The following is a 26009-nucleotide window of genomic DNA, read 5'->3' on the forward strand; positions in this document are numbered from 1 at the left end:
ATACTTTTACAAAATTCTCTTAAAGATGCTTAAAAAAAACTAAACAAAACCATGGACAAAGGCAAGAAAATGATGTATCAACAATATGAGAATATCAATAAAGAGATAGAACTTATAAAAAGACACAAAAAACATGTCTGGTGCTGAAAAGTACTGCAATAAAAATATAACTCCTGCCCTGGGTGGTGTGGCTCAGTTGGTTGGAGCACTGTCCTTTGCATTGGAAGTCTGCCAGTTTGATTCCTGGTCAGGGCACATGCCTAGGTGGCGGGTTAGATCCCTGGTGGGGATGTGTACAGGAGGCAACTGATCAATGTTTCTCTCATACATCAATGTTTTTCTCTTTCTCTTTCACCCTTGCCCTCTTTCTAAAAATCAGTAAAACATATCTTCAGGTGAGGATTTTTTTTTTAAGGTGCAAAAACAAAATAACTACAGTGAAAACATATACTATAGGGGCTCAAAAGCAGACTTAAGGAGGCAGAAGATAGAATAAGTGAACTCAGAGACAGGGCAATTGAAATTATCAAGTCTGAGGAACAATAAAAAATGAACAGAGCCTAAGGGACCTGTGAGACACCATTAAGTGAACCAACAAATGCATTATGGGAGCCCAGAAGGAGAAGAGAAAAAGGAAAAAGTAAGAGAGAATATTTGAAGTAATAGTGGCTTAAAACTTTCCAAATATGAAGAAAATCATGGATCTTCAAGGAGCTTATAAACTCAAAAAGATGCATGCTTAGGGATATTATAAACAAATTGTCAAAAGCCAAAAAAAGAATCTTGAAAGCAGCAGGAGAAAAATGATTCACCACATACATGCAATCCTTAGTAAGAATACCAGCTAATTTTTATCAGAAACCCAGGAGTCCGGAAGTCAGTGGGTTGACATACACAAAGCACCATAAAAATAATAACTGCCAACCAAAAATTCTATATCTGACAAAACTGTCCTTCAAAAATAAGGGAGAATTTAAGATATTCCCAAATAAATAGTTGAGTTCACTGCTAATAGATCTGCCCTGAAAGAAGTGCTAAGGGGGATCTTTCAGGGTAAAATGAAAGGATTTCAATAAAAATGGGGAAAAAGTCCAAGTCCACATAGAGGAGTTACCAAAATATACCATATTTGGACTACAAAAAATTACATTATCTTACAATATATATAAATAGTCAAAGAGGAACTCAAATGGATATTAAAAAATATTTTCAATGGATTGAAAAAGAAAATACACCATATCAAAATTTGCAGAATGTTTCTAAAGTAATGCTAAGATGGAGATTTAGATTTTTAAAACATTTTATTTTATTTTTATTTAACTTATTGCGGTGACACTGGTTAATAAATCTATATAGGCTTCAAGTATACAATTCTACAATACATCATCTGCATATTGTATTGTGTGCTTACCACCCCAAGTCAAATCTATTTTGTTATTTATTTATTTTTAATCTTTATTGTTGAAAATATTATACATGTTCCCTTTTCCCTCCATAGACCCCTTCTAGCCCACCGCCAGCCCTCGCTCCAGGCCTTTACCACACTATTATCTGTGTCCATGGGTTATGCATATATATCTAGTTACAGGTCGCACATTAATAACTACCTCGGGGTGAGATGAGAAAAGGAGAGAAGGGCAGGAAATCATGAAGGGTATAAGGAAATGTTTGGGCTTAATGGATATGTTCATTATCTTGATTGCGGTGATGGTTTCATGGGTATGTTTATATCAAAACTCATCGAATTGTACGCTTTAAAGATATTCTGTTTATTGCATAGCAATTATACCTCAAGAAAACTATTAAGAAAAGTAATTATACTACTTACACCAATAATGCATAACTAGCATATTTATGAAAACCTTTGTCAAATTTTCTCAGCAAACAGCTTCTTTAAAGAAACTCTGAAAGAAAAAATCAAAGAATCTTGGTTCTCACTTTCAGAGCTAATCTCTCATCCTTGAGTCAGAGTTGCTTAGAACTAAAAAGGAGATAAAATAGCTGAAGTTACTTCATAAGCAACATTCTGAACCATAATAAGCCAAGCAGTTATGAGGCAATATCATTCACTATATTTATTTTCAAAATACTTTACAAGGCAGCCAACTCGGCTTATTTACAACCAAACTAAATAATTAATGAGGTGTTGCTGCAATCAATTAAAATCCAGACCAGGGATGAGAATCCTTACTCTAATAAACAAGATGGTCACACTTTCCAATAAAATGTTTGATAGCTAAATAATTGTTTTGTTCCAAAATGCCCTTTCTCAAAAGATCACTTTAGATTTATTTTTTCATAAGCTGTTATCTTAGCCTGAAGGAGCAGTCTTTTTTACCACAAGAAATTCTATCATCATTAATTCGCTATTAATGTTTAAAGTTGAAAGAACCTAAATGTACCATCCAGGCATACTTTGTAATATGTTCATTAATACCAATCATTTGGAACAAATTTTGAAACATATAACTTTAAACTATGTGTAGTCTTTATTCCTCTTCATATTGTCAAAGATTAAATGTAAAACATGTTATTTGTTTGACAAAGCAAGTGTTCACTAGAGCCCGGGGAAGGCCAGGCAGAGTTCCAGGTCTGGAGGGAACACAAAGATAAATTAGACCTGGTTTCTGCCTTTCGTTGCTAGGAGAATCCTCTAACGCTGCTCCTTGCCCAGATCCAAATGCTATGTGTCCAAAAGGACTAGCTCATTCCACTTACATTAGGTCCCTACCAATGGGCTGCCTCATGTCACTATGGCTATAGATGTCCCTCACATGGGCTCAAATTAGAGTCCCTGGACTTTTAAGAGTGAAAGTGGAAAGAATGAGTCACCAAAAAAAAAAAAAATCATTCTGGAGTAAGGAAGTATGAAAAAATTGTTGATAAATATTCAAAGAAAATAGTAAAAACATTACTAAAGGTTTACTAGTTGCTGAGGGTGATTGTGCTCATATAGCTAATGGGGCACAAGCTTCAGAGTCAGGCAGGATTAGGCTAAAATCCTGGTTCTGTCATGTGGCCTCGATGTGCTACTCAACCTTTGTAATCTCAGTATTTAAAAATGAGCATAGCCTTGGCCCGTGTGGTCTTAGTAGTTAGAGTGTTGACCCACACACCAAAGGATTATTGGTCAAGGGCACATACCTGGGTTGCAGGTTCAGTCCCCGGCCCCTGGCCAGGGCTCCTATGTGAGAGACCAATGAATGTGTCTCTCACATAGATGTTCCCCTCTCTCCCTCTTTCACTTCCTCCCTCCCTATGTTTCACTCTCTCTAAAAATCAATGAAAAATCCTCAATGAGGATTTAAAAAATAATAAATAAATAATAAAAAGTGAGCATAACAATAACAGTACCTACTAACTCCTAGGGTTATTATGAAAATTTAATGAGAAATACAAAGCACTAAGCAAAGTATCTCCTACAAAGTAACTGACCAAAAATGATAGCAATTTTTAATAATGTAACAAGCACCTACAATTATACTGCCTAAATCCCAAAGTCTTGTTTGAACTCAAAATTTGCAGATAAAATATATGAAAGGCTATACTTACATATTGTTATGAAATTTTTAATAAAAGGCTTGAATACCTAATTAACTATTAAGATAACTTACTTAACAAATATATTTAATAAATACCTCTTTACTGTTCTTCATACGTTCTAGGATTTTTTTGTACACATATTAACTAATTTAATATTCATGACAATCCTATGGGGAAGGTACTATTATAATTACCCCCATTATATATACATAAACATACATATGTATATGTATATATATATATATATATATATATATATATATATATATATACACACATATATATGTGTGCTTATTTATATGTATATAATATTTCAACTTAGGTTTGTTTAAGAAATATGTTTTATTGTATGGGAAGAATACCAAGAAACAGAATTAAATAGTATTAAATTTTCCCAGAGCCAAGACTGGTTTTCCTCATCAGTAAAACAATGGTAGTTGTTAGACTTTTAATAAAAGAGGAAAGAAGAATTATTGTAAAATGGATTTTATTAAACTACTGGATGCCATGTAAACTTGAAATCAGCAAGAAAAATATTACTTATCAACCCTCACATATAACAGTTTGTTTAATTAAAAGGTTATACTGCGTATGCTCACCCCTCCACCCCCACCCCTCCACACACACACTACCAAAGGAAAGTAGAACTAACATTTCTTAATTGCCTTCTGATTACCAGGCATGGGCAGACCCTGTGTGCATCAATATTCACCACAGCACTCTAGAGCAGGGATAGTAGCCCCATTGTTAATATTAGCCCCCCCTCCCCAATTAAGAATCATTATCCAAAGTCTCTCAACAATAAGAGGTAAACCTAGTCCCCAAGAAACATACTGAATATGAACAAAAATCTCTAATTCCTTAGAAAGTGAAAGCTACTTTTAACCATGTTTATTTTAACCACCAGGGACGAAAACTATTATTGAGTTTTCTAAATAAATAAATTAAAAACCATGACTAGTCTCCAGCAAAACAAAATATTTGCCAACATCACACTTAATGAACCACATGTACCATAGTCTCTTTCATTTCTCGCTGAACTGGGTATTTAATACCGAGAGGCCATGTACCACAGAGGGTGGCAGTGAGAATGCATTAAAGTTGGCCGTGACCTTTCTGGGAAATAATTTTCACATACATCTCACAGTCAGAGGCCACATCTGGGCCTGGGAGTTCAGGAAAAACCTAAATAAGTTTTACATGACTTTGATACACAAATAGATAAAATGCAAGGATTTTAGGAGATGGAGAAAGAAAACCAGCGTGGACAGGGATCTCCTCAAAGTCCACTGTGTGATCCGTAATGTTTGAGCCTGAAAGTGCTGAGGCCCCGAACCAGAACCTCGTGGGGAGACACAAACATACACAGATTCTTATGGTCCACCGCAGCAAGTTCCAGAAAGCAAGTGTGTACAGTGTAATAACTTCTGTTCCTCACAGGAGACAACGTGGAAGGTTCCAGAAGGAGGTACTCAGACTAGGCTTTGAGAAGAGAGCAGAAACGAGTAAGATGAGGAAGGGTAGACAGCTTCACGTGCTCAGGGAACTATAAATGTGGCGCTGCAGGGGCTACTGCTTCTGGGCATGGGGAAGCGAGTCTCAATAGGAAAACATTTTGTGTATGTTAACATGACGACTATAAATAAGATCAGTTACTTTTTAACAATCACCCCACAGTGCCAAGCTCTGGATATGGCATTCTCCCGTTTAATACAACACTCACTCTGCTCTGGGAGGCACTTTTTCATCTCTAATTTTAGACAGGAAACACAAGCACAGGTGCTCTGTCTAGAAAGTAGCAGGGCCAACATTAAATCCCTAGCTGCTGAACTCCAGAGGATGCGCTTTCAAATGCTAGTGCAGTCCCCTCAACGTCACCTTATGAGAGGGAGGACCCCATTATATCTTCGATGGCATTTGGGAAAGGGTCCTGACCTGTTATAACATGGTGCAGGTGAGCTGCTCTTGTAGATGTAAACCCTCGAGAATGAGTCTGCACTGTCAGTCAACCAGGCCTGTTCTAGGTCCCCACAGAGAGTAGGGCAGATTCTCTCTGAAAACTAAAAGGGAGCCTCTTCCTGGGAGATGCTCTCAACAGACAGGAGGTGAGATATCTTGACCACAGCATTTAATCACGGCTGAAATGCTGGGAGGACAGCTTGGGAGTTTAGTTCTCTGGGTTAAAAAGACAACCTGTGCATAAGCTTGTCTACCTGGTAGGAAGCAGTGGCTGCTTTTGTATATAGCACCAGGTGTCATGGTTCAGTAGGACACCCATTTCCCAGGGGCCCTGGGTCCACAATACAAGTGACCATACGGTTCTAGAGAATTGCCTGAGTAGACTCAGTGCTTCAAGTGTTCATGTTCATTGATTTTCCATTTATCTGTAGAAAGTCAATTTTTCTTTTGGCTTCCATTTTCACCTTTCAGATGAGCACAGTGAACTCTGTATGACACCTATAGAACAAGTCACGTAATCATTAAGGATGTTTCCAAGATGAAACCAAAAGTTTGGTTATAATTTTATCATCTACCAACTTTACAAATTGAATAACTCTATAGACTGACTGCCAGCACCATCTTCTAAGAAAAAAAGAAATGGTAAGGAAAGGCTTCACCCTGGTTGGATTAATTTACATTCCTTAGCATGAAAATGACCTGCTTTACATGTATTTTTCCTCATACACTGGACTGCTTCCAGATGAAGTTCTTGCCAACGGTTCTCCATTAAAAACACCTTAGCCGTTCTATGCTGTTTCTGTTCCTAGACCTCAGATCACTCTAATGCAGTGGTTCTCAACCTTCCTAATGCCGCGACCCTTTAATACAGTTCCTCATGTTGTGGTGACCCCCAACCATAAAATTATTTTCGTTGCTACTTCATAACTGTAATTTTGCTACTGTTATGAATTATAATGTAAATATCTGCTTTGCAGGATGTATTTTCATTGTTACAAATTGAACATAATTAAAGCATAGTGATTAATCACAAAAACAATATGTAATTATATATGTGTTTTCCGATGGTCTTAGGTGACCCCTGTGAAAGGGTTGTTCGACCCCCAAAGGGGTTGCGACCCACAGGTTGAGAACCGCTGTGCAAGACACGACACATCATAGCAGCCCTGGGCTAGGCTGCAAACGTGCATTCATTTAAATCACCTGGCTTGTATAGCTATTTGAAAGCAAATTGCAGACCTATCAGAAAAACTGACTGCACTGTCTCATTCTCTAAAGGACCCACTAGCCTTTCCAAGGTAGAATAAGAAGACACATTGCATTGAGGCCTTTATTATTCCTTACATGTTACTGACATTTTTATGACTATTATAAAAATAGTATAAATACAATAGATAATGTTGTGCTTTTAATATTAGTTTTTTTTAACATTGTTCTCATTTGTCATAGAATGGTGCTGGGGTTCTAGGCGTTGCTTTTTTCCATGTTTTTAACACTAAAATAAACATAAGCTTTTCCTTCACTAAACATAATGCATTTTCAACACAGTTTATTGAAATAGACATAAAAAGGATAAATAACACAGGAAAAATTGTTGTATATTTAATAGAGAATCCTACTTTCATAGAGTATGGCCCAAGAACCTTTCCCATTTCTTCCTACCCTTTCATTGTCAAACTGTAAAATTTAAGATGATAATAGCAACAAAACAACAAATTGAATTTGAGTAAACAAGTCCAATCCCTACAGTAATTCCTGTGAATAACAGAAAGTTTGGGAGTTGGAATGCAAGTCTAAGATTAGAAGAGACAAAGAATTATTCAGTCACAACTCATCTCAAAGCTTAATGTACAAAAAATGTTCATTACTAGAGTTGAGAAGAAAACGTATGAGTTCCAAGTGTCTACACTGTGATTAAGAAAACAGTAAGCATTTCAATCTCCTGCCATGCCCTTCACCTTGGCCTATTTCAGAACTTTTAATCTATATAATTCAAGATTAAAAAACAGAGAACCCACTTTTTGTGAAGGGTTGTTTTTAGATGAGTTTACCTCAATTATTTTTGTTATCACCTTCACAAGGACGTAAGTAAGTGCTGTCAAACTATTAAAATTGGTTTTTAATTCATGTCAGTAATAGAAGTTTAAAGGTATTTTAGAGCTTTTTAACAATGCTTCTCACATTCATGATAATGCAGAACAAATCAGGTACACCTGTGTGGGGTTATGCTAGGATATAGCCCGATTCTCCCTCCCAGTCAGTTGAATTGTGTCTGCCTGGCAGGTGGCCACAAGAAGCAGAGCAGCTCATACTCAGGTCTCTTCCCATGTCCTTGACAGCCCACACGCCTCACCAGATTGTTTCTTTGCAGACTGTTCCCAGCACAGCTTTCTCCCCACCCCCTCCGCTATATAAGCCCTTACCTGACCCTGGGCAAGGGCAGAAACTCACCCCACAGGCTCTATCAGATCTTCCCCATATGTAGGTATTAAAGGCTATGTCCTTCCTCCCTGGTCCCTGCTATGGCACTCCCAGGATTGAGGTTCCAATATTACAACCTGCCTCTGTCCTTGTCCTCTATTCAGTACATGTTTTGCACATTTAACACAGAAAGCCATAGAACAGAAGTTGTCCAATAATTCATAAACACCTTTCAGGTAGGAAAACAGACCAGGACATGCACATGTATAATTGGAGGAATCTGAATACTAGCCACCACACTTAATTCTTGCTTTATGCCTTTCACCATTTAGGGTGCACTCTTTCTTCAAAATTCCCTATATTACAAAATTCCCTATATTACAAAATTCCCTATGAAAATACAAACCTTTTAGAGAAGGGACTACACTTTGGATAAGCTAAGTCAAATGTTGTTTAGTTCACCATTTTTCTTAGGGAGATCTGCTAGGATAACACTTGTAATAGGACTCTATTCTGTTAAACTATGTTGAATAATATATGATCCTCCAATTATAGTTATGATTCCTCCAATTATATGTGTGTATATCCTGACCTGATGTTGCCTCAGGGAGAATTAGTGATTCCCATTAATTTTTGCACATAGGAGTCACATGACCATATTTTCCAAAACAAAATTCAGAGCTCATTATTTGATAGTTATGGGAAGGTTAAGACCCTGTGTCTGAAAGTAGGATTATTCTTTCCAATTCTGAAATGCTATACTATATTACAACCATGTAAAAATTAGTGACCACTCTTCTGAAGTTGAGCTTCAGCAAAATAAAGCTTCAAAAAGAATCCCCATGACTAAATGTAAGACTGATCACATACTATTCAACATAGTTTAACTCTTCTGCTCTGCCTCTAGGTTAACCTTGATCTCCAACCCATTCCATTTACTTGTGGGTCCCTGCTCACCTTCTCCACACCCTTCCCTGGCTAAACATAATGGAAAGATTCCACCACAGGTCTGGATGGAGCTGGAAGGAAGTATATGGCCTCTTGAGGCCATTGTGTTGAAAGGAGAGATCACCTAGAGAAAAGTAAAACCCTAGATCTGTGCCCCTCGTAGGTCTGGGATTTCATTTTATAACACCTGCCTGGTGAGGGAATCTCAAACCTATAAATTATCATAATGTTGGCCCAGGATCACTGAAACCTAGGATGCTCCAGCAGAAGCAAGCACCAAACAACACTCTAGGGGCTCCTTCACAACCAAGAGTACAGGGGCTGCATTTTGCTTATTATGAGTATTACAGTAGGTCCTCGGTTACATCAGAGATCCATTCCTCCAGCGAGACGTAATGCGATTTTCGCTGTAAGTCGGAACCCACCTACATAAGCACCTACGTCACTCACATGGAGCACATACACAGCAGTAATGAAGTGAAACAGTAAAAAAAAAAATTTAAAAGAAAGATAACAAGTCCTGACCTATACTTGTGGTAAATACTGTAAATAATAGAAAACATAAAGCACATATGTACATAGGACAAATTGACGGAACTTTTTTTTTTTTTTTTATAAATAAATGGGAGATGGCGACGTAACCACAAAACAACGTACATTGAGTCCGACAAAACCCGAGGACTGCCTGTACTTAAATTCAGAAATAATGTGGGGGCTCATCACAGCATTACTCAAGAGGGCAAAAATGAAGGACAATCTAAGTCTACATGGTTAAAATCAGGGATTTACTAAATTATAATATAGCCACACTATCAAACACTTTGAAGCCTAGGATTTACTAAATTATAATATAGCCACACTATCAAACACTTTGAAGTCTATGAATCACATGTTAGAAGAATATTGCATAACCTAGGAAAATGCAAATGCAATACTTGAGTAAAGCAAGTTATAAAACAGCATGTGCATTATTATTCAAAGTTTGTTTTAAAAAACACATATATGCATAAGAAAAATACTGGAAGAATATAGACCAAAAATAAACAGTGTTTATTTCTAGGAGTTAGAATTACATTTTAAAAAAATTGTTTTCCTTTATTCTTCATTTTATTTCTCCAAATAGTCACCAACAAACATGTATTATATTAACGATAAACAAATCAATTCAATTTTTCTAAAATAATGCTAATTCACACCAGAGAGCCTATCTGAAAGCTTATGAGGTGATAAACAATGGCTTGGATTATTTTAAGAGTTCAGCCACATCTGATGCTGGATATAGACTGGAGCATGTATGGTTATGAAATTTATGTGACAAATGTTCATGCAAGATATTTTTTTTTTGCAATTTTTCTTCTAACTCAGAATTTGGAGTTAATAACAATGCACTAAAATTAGGCCTTATAAAAAATTATTGTTTTAAAAATGTAAATTCCCAAGGTTTCTAGGACTAAAATTCAATATACTATTACCAACAAATTAATGTGGGAAAGAATCTGCATTTTATATATACTTGTATATTACACTGTGTAGCTCAAACTGTCTATAACCTGCTAAGCAATCTAACTTCTAATGACTTACTCTATGAGATTACAGTAATGGACCTTTTAAACTATTTAAAGGAATTATCTACAAAATGTCTATAATAAATTATAATTTTTAGTTTGTGGCAATTTAAATGAAAAATAAATGTTATTACTACTGAAATGATCTACACCACTGGTTGGCCAGCCTGGTCTTGTTCACCACCTTTTTGGGTATAGCTTGTGAGCTATAATTTTTTAAAATATATTTTTATTGATTTCAGAGGGAGAAAGGGAGAGGGAGAGAGGGATAGAAACATCAATGATGAGAGAAAGTCACTGATCGCATTGATTGGCTGCCTTCTGCATGCCCCCTACTGGAGATCAAGCCAGCAACCTGGACATGTGCCCTGACTGGGAATCAAACCATAACCTCCTTGTTCATAGGTCGACACTCAACCACTGAGCCATGCTTGCTGGGCATTTTTTTTTTACATTTTTAAGTGGTTTTATATTTTCTGCAAATTGGAGGTTAGGCCTAAAGCAGTGGTTCTCAACCTTCCTAATGCTGTGATCCTTTAATACAGTTCCTCATGTTGTGGTGACCCCCAACCATAAAATTATTTTCGTTGCTACTTCATAACTGCAATTTTGCTATTGTTATGAATCATAATGTAAATATCTGATATGCAGCATGTATTTTCATTGTTACAAATTGAACATGAGCATAGTGATTAATCACAAAAACAATATGTAATTATATATGTGTTTTCTGATGGTCTTAGGCGACCCCTGTGAAAAGGTCGTTCGACCCCCAAAGGGGTCGCAACCCACAGGTTGAGAACCGCTGGTCTAAAGGCTTAAGAATATGATACTGTATACCTTATATTACATCACATCTAGAAGTGTAAAATGTTGAACTATCCCATGTTTGTTTATGTCATTTTTGATCAATTAGTTAAGGGGTTGACCACCATTGTAAGGGTTTGATTTTTTCCTTTGCATTTAGCAAATAATTAGTGAAAATATACTTTGTCATTATTGCAAACATCCTTTATTCCAAGAACCTTTTTAAGTAATGGTTTTAGTTTGTAACTAGAAACAAGCATGTCATTAAGAATTGATGAGTAGCAATTTTCTAATTCTATTATTCCTTTCCCTTTCATTAGCTATTGTTATTCTGTAAAGAGGAGTTTTCCCTCATTAACTGAGAAGGCTTAGAGTTCCTCCAAAAAGTCAAAGCAAATGCTATATTCTTTAATTCCCATTTTCACCATAAGGAGTATGTGTAATTGTCATCTTTATTTAACACAAATTAGATTTCTCTCTCTCTCAGCATGGACTCATGTATTTTTATTTTTAAAATTTTAGAATCAGCCGAAACCGGTTTGGCTCAGTGGATAGAGCGTCAGCCTGCGGACTGAAGGGTCCCAGGTTCGATTCCAGTCAAGGGCATGTACCTGGGTTGCGGGCACATCCCCAGTGGGGGGTGTGCAGGAGGCAGCTGATCGATGTTTCTCTCTCATCGATGTTTCTAACTCTCTATCTCTCTCCCTTCCTCTCTGTAAAAAAATCAATAAATATATTTTTAAAAAAATTTTAGAATCAATTATTGACTATTTAATTGATTGATTCTCAATATGTCCTCCACTTGGCCTTTGAGAGCTCCTTCCAGCTGGGTGCTTCAAGACGCTGTCATTATTCTTTGATATGAAATGTTTTTCCTGGGTCTCTTTCCACAGCTGAGACCATGTATCTGTCTCACTTGGTACAAACAGCAGCTTCCTTTTTTACTGTCCCAGCAGCACCTCCATCTGAATGGATCATCTACTACTTCCTAGGCTGTGCCATTCAATAAATTTACTGCTTTCCCCATCCCTAGGAGAACCACATCCATCAAGAAGAACACCTGAAAATTCAAACAAATTCAGATAAGAGGGCCACCTCCCCTTTAATGTCTTAATGAGTTTTCATCTCTTACCTTGCATAGTAGTCATTGGGTGGAACGGCTTCTTGAAAGAACTGGAACTGGTATAAATAAAGTCCAATCAAGTGTCCCGCGGTGAAAATAGCCAAGAGAACACAGAGACAGCTGAACAGCAATGGGTCGAATGTCCGGCACCAGGACCACCAGGTGCACAGACCCAAAAATACAAAAAAGTAGACAGATGAGGTCAAAGATGGCAGCATCATACCTAAGGAAGAAGAAATACAATCATGAAAAATTGCATTAAACTAAAAATCATTTACGACTCAGTAACTGCAAGTATTAGAGATTATATAAATTTCCTCCATGGGTTTTTAGGTATTGATCAGGTTTTTAAAATAATCACTTTTTATTTATAAAATCAGAATCAGTGCTATTTTTATTATGAAAAAAGTCATACACGAAGTGATATTTGTAAATATGGGGAAATACCAGATGAGGAAGAAATTCTACCTATGGTATTTGAGCAGAGTAAACAGCTAATCTTCACACCAGCAGAATATAGCATACTTAATTGCCTGTTTCCATCTTCTGTTTCTCCCTACAAATTTTCAGGAATACTGTATGTCCCTTCCAGCTTTCCCGATACCACTTTTAAAATAATGATTTACCTTGTTTTTTAGTTAACTAGGATTCATAATAATATTACATTCTGTGGCAGTTAAAGTTTCACTAACATGTTTTCCTACCAAACGAAATCTGATTTGCACTATCACCAAAAAGGGAAATGCAAAACGAGGCAATTCCTTTACAGGCATTAAAAACCTTTCAGGGGAAGTGTGTGTGTGTGTTGGGGGGGCGGGGGGGGGGGGCGGGGGCGGGTTGATTTTGAAATGACTCATTAAAATATTGGGCTATATATCTTGAGAAATTCTATTCTTTTTCCACTTTTTTATTTTCCCATTAACAAACAGTTATGTTGTTTCATCTTGTGAAATTTCAACGAGGTAGTATTGAATAAACTTCCCAGTAGCTCTAGAGCATAGAATGTTGGGGGGGGGGGGGGTGGAGGGGAAGAGAAACTGATATAACATAATTATGGTATCAGCAGTCTATAGCCAAAATTTAAAGGAAGTGAGTGTCTGTGCTGGAAGATTGCAATGTAACTTAGGAAGAAAAACAGTAAATCCTGGAGAGTTAAGTTATGATCACTGATGAATCAATGTATACAGACAGGCTCTCAGAGGCACCTGTACACTAAAATTATTCATTGTCCCAGGTCACCATTCACAGGCTCTGAGGAAGAATGGTTGTTTTTCTGATCTACACATAGAAAATGATGTCATGTAACAGATAGAGAAAACGATTGCTTTACAGAAGTTAACAGAAACTATCTAAAATATAAAAAGTAGAACTGCACGGGAAAAATGACTTGCATGTGTGTGGTTTGTACATGTGGCCTCTTTTACAAAAGCTCCAGCTATTGTATTGGTGTCATGGAATAGAATTATTTCCTTCTTTATTTTCTCTTCCACCATTTCTTTCATGATTCGCCAGAGTCATTTGTGCTCCACCCAGGACTGGAAAGTCTCACCTGATGAACCCAGTAAAATCGTCACAACTACTTTTCCAGCGGTGGTTATCATGTTGCCAATAAACTCCTTAAGCTTGGAAGCCACAAAGGCAAACCTGCGGAAGATTTTCAGTTTTGTGCTTTCTTCCATCTCGCCTTCAACACCATCTCCTTCGTCTAAACCCTCTTCATAGATCAGTGCCTCTTCTGGATCTAGTTTTTCCCCTCCAGCCTAAATAAAAACAAACAAACAAAAGCAAAACAGAAAACACTGTAGTCCAAAACTCTGCCTATCCACCCAGGAGATGACATAGTTTATAATTTATGGGTCAGAGAATGCGGTGATTTCACAAATCTGGGAAAAGATGCAGAGAACTACTTACGTCCCTGCCAGGGCTCTGATAATTCCTGAGGAGCTCTAATCTCCCCTGGAGAAGTAACCAGGAAACATCACTATTCATAGGCCCCTAATAGCATGTCATCTTACCTACATAAGCTCATTTTTTATGGGTGGAACAAGAAACTGTCCGAAACACCTTTTAATAATCTTAGCTTTCATCAATCTGCATTTGGTTCCACAAATTCACAGACTTTGCCAGCAAGGTGATGGGAGGTTGAAGTACCCGTGGCTTTAACGGAAAGGGTGAGTTACATCGCTGCGTAGAAAATCCTTTTTCTCCTGAAGTTTACCTTTGTTCACTATTTTAGTATTTCCTGACCACGGGAGGATGAGTGGTCTTGGGCTACTTGGCTAAATATACAGTCACTGCCTACCTTATTCTTAGAGAATGATACACTGGTTCAATTCTGGACAACTCAGCACCACAGTACAATCATTAGAGATTTCGGGAAGAAACACATGCGCAGAATATAAATATATTTCCATGCATTATTTTAAACTAGGTATATTAGAGTCTTTTTATTTGTCTTATTTGTAAAGACTGCATAGGAATTTTTTATTTTTTTATTTTTTGGCAAATTAGAATCTTTCCCTCTACTAGAAGGGTTAGGATTTTCGTAGAGGAATTATAATATAAACCATCACTTTAAGACAAAAGGAGGCTGTTTCAGACTTTTGAAACTTTGTTTGCATGTGCCCCTGGGCTGACAGACTTCCTGTTCTTAGCCAGATTGGCTCTAGACGCTGGCTGCAGAGCCAGCAGGGTTTTTAGGCCCAGTTCACACATCTATTTAAGGCTTAAAGAGGAGAGCCTGGCCTCTTCATGTTCCCATTTTAAAGGTCTTTCTTTGATACACTCAGTTTAGATATTTACATAATGTTCACTAATGGTATCTGGACCTCTAACTATGTCCGAATTCACTGGCACTGGGCACAAGTCCACTCAGCACTTGAACTTTATCCGCACCTAGATAAAGTTCAAGTGCTGAGTGGACTTGAGGACTGAGGGATCCTCTGTTTGCCTAGGAGAGTACGACCACTTGCATCTTAAGTTGGTTGCTAATGTACCCCACCACACATGGGAACGCATACACGCATGCGCATGCACACACATACACACACACACATTTAATCCAAGGCCTATTTAAGTTTATACACCCAAATCTGGTTTTATCGTATTCCATCATGACACATTTGTATTTTTTCCCGAAGGAAAAGTAATTTCTCATGCTTATTCATTAAAATGTTTCTATGTGCTCAAGGCCTATTGTGTGCTAGTATCTCTAGTGAAAGATGAAGCAATAAACATGTAAATAAGTAAAAAATAAACAACTTAAATATCTCACAGTGATATATGCTAATCAGAGAATTAAAATAGGGCGGTGTGATTGTGAGTGACAGGGTGGCTATTTTAGATTCTGAGGTCAGAGAGCCTCTGAGGAGGTGACATTTAAGCTAAGATGTGAATGTCACAATGTCACAAGCCACGTGAGAAACCCTAGGTAAGAGATTCCAGGCAGAGGAAAGAGCTGGTCAAGGTCCACGGTGTGTTCAGAAAGAAGGCATATGTTCCCCGACCTACTTCTCCCCACCTCCTTATCCTTCCCCTTGTCAGCTGATGACCCTACTTCCTACTGCACTGAGAGAAGAGGGGTGAGCTCAGGCCAGTTCATCAGCCCACCTATCTAAAGCCCACCAGCAATTCCACTTCCGGGTATTTATCCAAAGAAAATAAGAACACTAATTCAAAAAGACGTATGCACTCCTATGTTCACTGTAGCATTATTTATAACTAGAGGCCCAGTGCATGAATTCATGCACGGGTGGGGTCCGGCTGGCCTGGCCCCAATCAGTGGATCGGTGGATCGGGGCCGGGCCTGTCAGGAGGAGGAGACAGCGGGATGTTGGCCGGCCAGCCCGCCCTGGTCAGGGCCCGATTAGGGCCTGGCCAGCTGCGGGGAGGGGCTGTGGGTGGTGGGCCAGCTGGCCCCACCCCTGATTGGTGGGGGGGGGTGTCGATTGGGGGCAGAGGTGGCTAGGAGAAGGGGCTGTGGACTGATCAGGGTGGTGGGGGCTGATTGGGGGTGGGCTGATCAGGGGCAGGGCTGGCCGGGGGTAGGGACCATGGGAGGTTGGCCGGCCTGCCCCACCTCCTGATTGGGCCGGTTCTCTGGCTGCCGTGGGCGTTATAGCGACCAGTCATTCTAGTCATTATGGCTTTCCAGTCACTGGCTTTTTATATATATAAAAGATAGTCAAGATATGGAAGCTACCCAATGTCAATCAATAGATGATAGATAAAGAAATTGATAGATGATAGATAGATAATATTCCACATACACCCAATGGAATATTACACAGAAATAAAAAAATGAAATCTTGCCATTTGTGACAATATGGATGGATCTAGAGGGTATTATGTTAGGTGAAATAAGTCAGGCAAAGAAAGACAAATATCATATGGTTTCACTTACATGTGGAATCTAAAAAACACATAAAACCAACCAACAAACGAAGCAACAATAGACTGATAGAAACAGAGACCAAAGGGATGGTTACCAGAAGGCAATTGGTGGAGGATGGGTGAACAGGTGAATGGGTCTAGCCCAGCCGTGGGCAAACTACGGCCCGCGGGCCGGATCCGGCCCGTTTGAAATGAATAAAACTAAAAAAAAAAAAAAGACTGTACCCTTTTATGTAATGATGTTTACTTTGAATTTATATTAGTTCACACAAACACTCCATCCATGCTTTTGTTCCGGCCCTCCGGTCCAGTTTAAGAACCCATTGTGGCCCTCGAGTCAAAAAGTTTGCCCACCCCGGTTCTAGAGTCAATAATATTGTGATAAGTTTGCTTGGTGACAGGTGATCACTAGAATTAGTGGGGTGACAACATTATAAGGTATAAAAATGTCAAATCACTATATTGTACACTGAAACTACTATAACCAATATAGTATTATATACCAACTATACTTAAAAAATAAAAATAAAGCCCACCTGTGGAGCAGACACTCAGATCCCTCCCTCCTGTGGCTGTGGATGAGCTGTACATGCTGGGACACCAAAGGGGACAGCCCCGGCCAGCCTCCCCTCTCCCCTGCATCACCATGTGCTCCCTTTCTCCTGGATCACACCATCAGCAAATCTACATGCCTCACCAGCTCCCCTTAGAAAAACACGTTCCTGCCGACCCACATTTGCCTTACAAAGAAACACTAAGACTTAGCTCCTTCCCCCACACCTCACTTCTCTGGGCCCACCTTGGCAGGATTTTGATTACCAAGCACTTCACCTAACGAGGGGTTTGATGATCTATTTCACAAGGGAATCCCAAGGGAGGTTACTGCTGTGGTTGAGGAGAGGGGAGTTATGGAGCTGAAGAGAGTTTTCGCAGTGTCTTTGCAGTGTGTCTTGGAGTTCCAGTCAGCAGGAATGTAAGCTAATGTAGAGGGAGGAGGGATAGAGGGGGATCAAAGATAGTTCCAACAGTTTTGTCTTTATGGATGAGATGGGACAATAATGAGTGGATTGTGGAAATTCAACTCTGAGATGCCTTTCAGCAGTCCTGTTGGAGGTGTCAGTGGACAGCTAGTATAGCAATCTGGAGCGGGCAAAGCAGGAGACGTTTATTCGAGGTTCACTGGCATGTGGATGGCTTTAAAGTCAGGGGTCTGATGAGATTTCAGAGTTGCTGCCCTACCCTGGAACCAATCTGTCCATCCAACCTTATCCTCATCTCTTTGCTGAGAAACATCACCTGCAGGAAATCATGTGTTTGAGGGGGTGGGGGGCGGGGGGGAGGGGGAGAACTCGGAATCTACAGCTCCTTGCCTTGGGCCATGCTGTTCCCCTCTCAGCTCTAAGGCCCCAGCTCACATGCCAGCTCTTCCTCCCACCTGCTTGTCTTTCCCAAGCAGAGTTAAGGGGGAAAAAGGGGTCAATCCAGTGACACTGTTGCTATGGCAACCACACCACCATCCACACATAAAGGATCTGCTTATGGGGCTTCTGCTGCTTAATATTCCCTCACAGCAGGTGAGCAATGCATTAAAAATCCTCCTGGATGAAGGAAACCTGGCCAAAACCGTCAGTCACTGCACTTGAAAAAGGAGACAGAGAGAGAGAACATAGCCAGAGCTGCCTGGGTCACAGTTAGAAACACACTCATAACTTTCATAATAAATGACTGATTATTCAATTATAGAATTGCTACGGATGTAGATTAAATCGAGTAAAAATCCCTGGTCAAGAACTTTGTGAGGTTAAACAAATGCATTTCCCCGACCTCTCTTAGGCGGGACCGGGGCCCCTGCGATTTTTATAAACATACCACTGTATTTGAGGTTTTTCGGCATTTTTGTACCAAAATCCCTGAGGCCCTCCGTTGGAAATGCTTTCTAAAGCTTTCAAGCTGAGAGAGAGCCGAAAGTGAGCTGTGTTTGACTTTGTGAGCCCCTACCGTCCAAGCCGTGGCCAGCACTGCCATTAGCCACATCATCTGGCTTATTAACAGGCAGGCTTTCTTCCCCTGAATGATTCCCTGGGTGTAGTATAAACACTGCGCTCGGCAGAGCACTGGCCCGCTCCCAGGTATTTACTAACAAGCCGCCATGCTGGTCACGGTTGCAATCCGTCCCTGCATTTGAATACAACTTGATTCTGGCCTTGGAGAAGGGGTAGCTGTAAATACTGATTTAGTTCCCCTGGTTCCTACGCTGTCTTAGAAACTAAAGACCAGCAGAACCCTTTATAGTTTAAAAAGCCACATAAAATATTATTGTCCATTATTGTCCATAAATCTAAAACTTAGCTGAAGAAATGTGAATCCTTTACCAAGCCTTCTTTAAAAGTAACTGACTTCAAAATGCACCCACATCTCTTCCACATCCTTTTTGTTTGTTTGTTTTTGTTTGTTTGTACTGATTAATCTTCACCTGAGGATTTTTTCCATTGACTTTTAGAGAGGATAGAAGGGGGGTAGGGGGAATGAGAGAGAGAGAGAGAGAGAAACATCCATGTGAGAGAGACACATCGATTGGTTGCTTCCCGAGAATTAAACCTGCAACCCAGGTATGTGCCCTTGACCATGTATCAAACCCATGACCCTCCAGTGCATAGGCCAATGCTCTAACCACTGAGCACCTACGGCCAGTGCACACCCACATCCCTTATGATTGCGCCTCTTATGTCATGAGAGGAAGCTCTAAGTGGTGTGGATTTAGTTGCGTGCAGCTCTGATTCTCTCTGAACGGGATCAGCCTAAACACAAAGCAGCCCCTGCATCTCATCTCACTGTTGCCTCTCCTGTCGCCCCATCCCCAACAGTCATTAGTGGTTATTTCCACTCACATTTGGAAGACACAATAAATTACTTTTGGTCAAACCCAAACATCCATATTTCTTTACCTCCAAGCACACTAAAAGGTTCAACCCAGGTTGTAACAAATACTAAGGATCACCTAGGAATCTTTAAGAGGGTAGATTCCCAAGCTTCATCCAAATGTCCTAAATTAGATAAATTCTGGGAGGGAACCCAGGACCTGCAGGAATACAGAGCTGCCATGGGTGTCTCTGAAGCAACGGGCCCTGCGTTCACACACTGGCTGGCATCTGCCACCACAGAGCTGCTGAATCCACAGTCAACTGACGAGGCAAAAATCGGAACTACTTTGTTTGACTCATATCCAAGGCAGACTCCCTTCATTGGAAAATACACTGACGTGATTTATCTGTGGAGCCTCCTTTAGGTTTCAGATGTTAGATGGGAGCTTTTCATGCAGCTGAGTCCATGGTCCTCTTCTGCGTGGTTAAAACGAACTGATTGAGGACATTTCAATGAAAGTTTATCAAAGTCACAAATAATGAGTCAAAACAACTGGGAGGAAAAGGGAGTATTCTTCTAAAGTACATTTTTCAGGAGTTGTTTATTCATTGTTTATTATTAAAAGTTAACAATTTATCTTACCAGAATGGGCTCATCTCAACAGAAGAGCCCAAGGCAGAAAGAGGCAAGTGTTGTGACTGACTGGGGGAGATAAAAGCGACCCCCAGTGCCCCGGGGGAGCAAGCACTTGTTTCTGTGGTGTCATGCATATTATGTAAGTCTCATGTGGTAGTATGGTACAGATAAAGCAAATATTTTATTCTGTTGCTACACTTGTTTTAGGAAAATTCTTTATCCAAACTGGGAGAGCTGTTTAAATAGTCCCCTGCTTCATTTGGAAAAGTGAGGATGCAGATGGATGCTTTCCACCACCTTCTACGGAGCAATGAAAGTTTAATGAAGGACAGGTAAAGGCAAGCTGAGTTAGCAGACGGTAACTAGTTAGGTTAGCCAGGAGGACAGGATCTAGGGAGCTTTAAAAGAAATTGTCCTACTAACACTTCACACCTTCTCCTACCTCCCAGAGATGCCGATTTATTAGGTTTGGGATGGGCCCTGCCTCAGAACCTTTACAAACTTCCAGGTCAATTTATTAATGACAGCCATTCTGACAGGTATGGGGTGATATCTCATTGTGGTTTTAATTTGCAATCTCTGATGATTAGTGACATGTTTTCATATGTCTATTGGCCATCTGTATGTCCTCTTTGGAGAAGTGTCGATTCAGGTCCTTTGCCCATTTTTTAATTGGGTTGTTTGGTTTTTTTTGGTGTTGAATTGTATGAGTTCTTTATAAATATTGGATATTAATCTCTTATCAGATGTATCCTTGGCAAATCTGCTCTCCCACTCAGTGGGTTGTCTTTTCATGTTGTTGATGGTTTCTTTTGCTGTGCAAAGAAGTTTTTAGTTTGATGTAGTGACATTAGTTTATTTTTTTCTTTTGTTTCCCTTGCTTGAGGTGATATGTCAGAAAACAATACTGCTATGAGAAATGTCCGAGATTTTATTGCCTATGTTTTCTTCTAGGATAAATCAACAAACAACAAGTGTTGGTGAGGATGTGGAGAAAAGGGAACCCTTGTGCACTGTTGGTGGGAATGCAGATTGGTGCAGACACTATGGAAAACAGTATGGAGGTTCCTCAAAAAATAAAAAAATGGAACTGCATTATATTCAACAATTCGACCTCTGTGTATATATCCAAAGAAACCCAAAACACTAATTTGAAAGAATATATGCACCCATGTGTTCACTGTAGTGTTATTTACAACTAGAGGCCCAGTGCATGAAATTTGTGCAAGAGTAGGCCTTCCTTCCCCTGGCTGCCGGCACCGGCTTCCCTCTGGCACCCGGGACCCAGGCTTCCCCAGCTCCAGCTTCATCTGGAAGGTCATCCGGAAGGACATCCAGAAGGATGCCTGGTCTAATTAGCATATTATGCTTTTATTATTATAGATAGCCAAGATATGGAAGCAGCCCAAGTGTTCGTCAATAGACAAGTGGATAAAAAAGTGGTGGTACATATATGCAATGAAACATTACTTGGCCATAAAAGAATGGAATCATACCATTTTGACAGCATGGATAGATCTAGAGCAGTGGTTCTCAACCTTCTGGCCCTTTCAATACAGTTCCTCATGTTGTGACCCAACCATAAAATTATTTTCGTTGCTACTTCATAACTGTAATGTTGCTACTGTTATGAATCGTAATGTAAATATCTGATATGCAGGATGGTCTTAGGCAACCCCTGTGAAAGGGTCGTTCGACTGCCAACGGGGTCGCGACCCACAGGTTGAAAACCACTGACCTAGAGGGTCCTATGCTAAGTGAAATAGGTCAGACAGAAAAAGATAAATACTATGTGATTTCACTCTAAAGAATAAAATAAACGAATAAGCAAAATAGAAAAAGACTCATAGGTATAGAGAACAGATTAATGGTTGCCAGAGGGATGAGGGGTTATGAATCAGGTGAAAAAGGTGAAGGGATTAAGAAGTAGTAACTGAGAGTCACAAAACAGTCATGGGAATGTAAAGTACAGCATAGCGAAGAGAGCTGGTAATATCGCATCAACGATGTATGTGTCAGGTGGGAGATGGCTGCGCAGAGTATGTGATTGTCTAACCACTGTGCTGTGCACTTGAAACTAATACAAAGTAGTGTTGAATGTAAACTGTAATTTAAAAATAAAATTTAAAGTAATGATAACATCCCTGCCCTTCTGTGTGACAATGCTGCCTTTGACTGGCTGTCACGTTGGTAAGCTCCCAGGTGTGCATTATCAGAAGAAAGGGTGAGTGGGAATCCATGCTCTCACCTTACGTCCAGTGTGATGTAGACATTGTGGGCTACAAAGTTAGTCACTCTAATAAATACTCACAGTGACATTCACACTGTAATAATGAAGCTTTCTTGAAGACAGTGGGACAATGATTTCCTGCAATCAAAAATGTTCCTGCCCTAACCAGTTTGGCTCAGTGGATAGAGCGTCAGCCTGTGGATTGAAGGGTCCTGGGTTTGATTCTGGTCAAGGGCATGTACCTTGGTTGTGGGCACATCCCCAGTAGGGAGTGTATAGGAGGCAGCTGGTCGATGTTTCTCTCTCATTGATGTTTCTAACTCTCTATCCCTCTCCCTTACTCTCTGTAAAAAATCAATAAAATATATTTTTAAAAAATGTTCCTTTATTTAAATTAATGGCATCTAAAATCACTAGAATTAAAAGCTACACCCTGATTATGAATGGGTTTAACCCAGAAAAGGCAGACCAAGTGTGCTGCCTTTTGGGGGACATATGACAGTGATTCTTGCCCAGTTTCTGAGAATGATCCTGAGAGGCAGTAAAAGTAACGGAGTGCAAGGTTTGCAGGGCAACTGGGCAGCCGTCCAGCTTCTTATTGTTCTGAATAGTTCCATGTTTCAGATTATTATGTCTGAAAAAACAGGATCTAGAAAATTTAAAGCCGGTGACTTTGGACTAAATCTCAGGGGAGAGCTGAGCAAATGCCAAATGCCTAATTAGAAGGCAACAATAAAAAGGTCGATTTCTTCCATTCTTTGTTTCTTTTAAAAATAATAATAACTTGAATCTCAAAGCTAAAACTCTGAAACACTGCCCAGCTGGTCATCGGATGTGGCACAATGCAGGTGCCACAGTTGCCTAATGGACATTGGGTATTGGAAAGGCTAGTGCAGTTTTTGAGATTCAGAACAAATTTCCAAATGATATTAGCAGGACAAAAATGTTGCATTCCTGAAGTTTTAACATGTGGTGGATGACTTATACTGGAATATTCTTTTTGTCCTTCATATTTGATTTGTTAGACTATTTAGAAGATTTTTCTTTAAGCACACCAAGTCATGACTAAAATTCCTATTTAAATAGACATTATAAATTTGGTTTAACATTATATTAAAATAGCATTTGCTTCATAAAGAAGGCTGAAATCTCATTAAATAGCTAAATAAAGTTAGAAGTATAGAAATATACAAGATCAGTATCAGTTTGGTGAAATTACATAGTGTTTCATTACACAGGGAACCCTCTTCTACACAATTTACTTTTCATAACCTAACTCATTTTTTTTAAAGATTTAGGAATAGGAATCTTTCTCCCATTTCTGATTTTTAGATGTGCTTATAAATTAAAATGAACAAACCAACAGGACCACAGAGGAGTCGGATGAAACAGAACCTCCTATGGCAATGAGGAATTGGTTCTCTTACTGAGGTCTGCTCTCTGTCCAATGCAAGAGCAAGTCAGTCTCCCACCTGCTGCCAGTCTCCACCTCACCCAGGGTTTTCCAGGGGATCCTTGGATTTGTGATGCCCTTTGAAACAGCAAACTTGAGCTCATCATCAAGCCCATGAAGATTAGGGGAGATTTAAGAGTCCTCTCCAGGGATTAATTGCTACTTTAAAACAATGCTGGATTTGAAAAGGAATTCTCCCAGGCACCAGTGGATTAATCTTGCCATTTCTCTACTGAGATAAATGAAAGAAGAAACAATGCCAAGAAACACTATTCTGTCAAAGGATCCTCCAAAAACTAAACAGTCCAGAGTGCAAAAGCCAAGATTTATAAGCAGCAGGAAGTATGTGGGGCCCTTCAGAATAAAATAAATTCCCCTGCGTATTTTGGCCGTGTTCTTCTACTCTTTTCAGAATCAAGACAGATTGTTCACATGCAAGAAAAAATTTCCTTGTGGGTTTATCTTAGAAGATTCACACTCCAGCCTGCCCCTCCCAGGCCACCTGGTAGGCTGAAATATGCTAAGAAAATACAAGTTGATATCTAAATTAGGCCAAAGCCAATTTAACTGAGAGGATATCAGCCTCATAATAATGACAGTATTTTCAAAGCCCCAAATAAGTAATGTTTAGAATACTCATCCCTCTTATTATCATTAAATAATATGATTAATAATAGATGGGGCACAGATACTTAAACAAATCTCAAGTGGGAGAGAGGTACCATGAGTCTGTCTTTGAGAATTGGGTGTAACCAGGACAGAAACTTGATTTTAGAATTGGTCTTTGTAATAGCTTTGAGTCCCTTCTTCACCAAATGCATGAACTTAACTGTAACCTAACATCCATCCTTCTGTTGGTCAATGTAGGTTTTCCCTGTCCGCTGGGAAAAGAGCATCCGACCCTGGAGGCGGAAGTTCTTTCTCTAAGAAGCTTTGTAATTTATTCATGCTTGTCTGCCACCAATGGCACAAAAAGGACTGTTTCTTTGAGTGGGTTGGCCTCAACTCATACCATACAACTTCACTTTCTATTATCCTAAGAGGACCCTGGGTTTGAAATTTTAAAAACTGCTCTACTGCCTCTCAAATTGGAAAAGAGCAAAATGAGGAGCAAGTAGCATTTTATTAAGAAACCCAAAGGAGCAGACACTGGTTGGGGGACAGTGTAAGATGTTATCTGATAAGCATCATTCACCAAGGAGTGAAATCTGACATGTTCCCTGACTCAGTAGTTACTCCTGAAACCCTTCTCCTTAAAAAACCATAGCTCAGAGTTACCATACATGGTACTCAGTGTTTTGTTTTGTTTTTGCCTTTAAAAAATTCTTATACTTTTCCAAATGCATATCTATTTTCTCTGGAGAACTTTAAAATAACTTGACCAAAGCACGCTTCATTTACATCACTTTTCCCTGAAGAGCACAGGTACACAGATCGAAAAGCTTCCCTTAAAGGTGAAATTAATTGTTTTTCTCCTAAAACTACCAGGTGTTACTACTTCTCTAAATATTTTGCAATAACCTAGGTACCTAGACCAATGGACCATAGTACTATGAACCGTGAAAGGTTAACCATCTGAGCTAATATTAGATGAGAGTTTGGGGGAGTGAACAGGACACTGGGTCAAGCCCTGGCCATAGGGGATGAATGTCAAGAAGGGTGACACTTTCATTCCCTACACCTGTCTCCTCGTAGACAAGGTGTTGATGAGAATGCAGACCCATCAGGACCACACAGGTTTAAGCCAAGCACAGTAAAGCATACAGCACTATGCACAGGTAGCTATGACTATTCCGCTTCCACTCCTGTTAAGGGTCAAGGCCCTCAGAAATCAAAGGAAGATTTATGAAGTCAGATTTACCAGTTCTTCATTTTCAAACTCCAGGTTATACTGTGCTGCTTCTTCTGTCACTGGTTTCTGAACGATGTTTCTGCAGATGAGCCAGATGGCCAGACTAGCGATGAACATCCCAATATCAGGCACAAACACTCTGATCCCATTGCCAGCGTCAGCTCCCTTTAAGCTGTGGAAGGAAGGAAAAAGAGGAGGAAATTCAGTTGCTTTTATAT

General features: G+C 39.5%; 1 protein-coding gene across 1 annotated transcript in view; it reads right to left on the reverse strand.

Annotated features, from left to right (window-relative positions):
- The window catches only part of PIEZO2 (piezo type mechanosensitive ion channel component 2), a 336118-nt gene that overhangs the window by 114267 nt on the left and 195842 nt on the right, over window positions 1–26009 (reverse strand). The window contains exons 5-7 of the mRNA XM_081097137.1: window positions 25801–25963; window positions 13916–14126; window positions 12376–12589 (exon numbers count right to left, since the gene is read on the reverse strand). Of these exons, the coding sequence (XP_080953263.1) occupies window positions 12376–12589; window positions 13916–14126; window positions 25801–25963 (588 nt within the window). The remainder of the gene's footprint in view (window positions 1–12375; window positions 12590–13915; window positions 14127–25800; window positions 25964–26009) is intronic.

The sequence above is a fragment of the Myotis nattereri genome (assembly GCF_964212035.1).
Source record: "Myotis nattereri genome assembly, chromosome: 8".
NCBI lineage: Eukaryota > Metazoa > Chordata > Mammalia > Chiroptera > Vespertilionidae > Myotis > Myotis nattereri.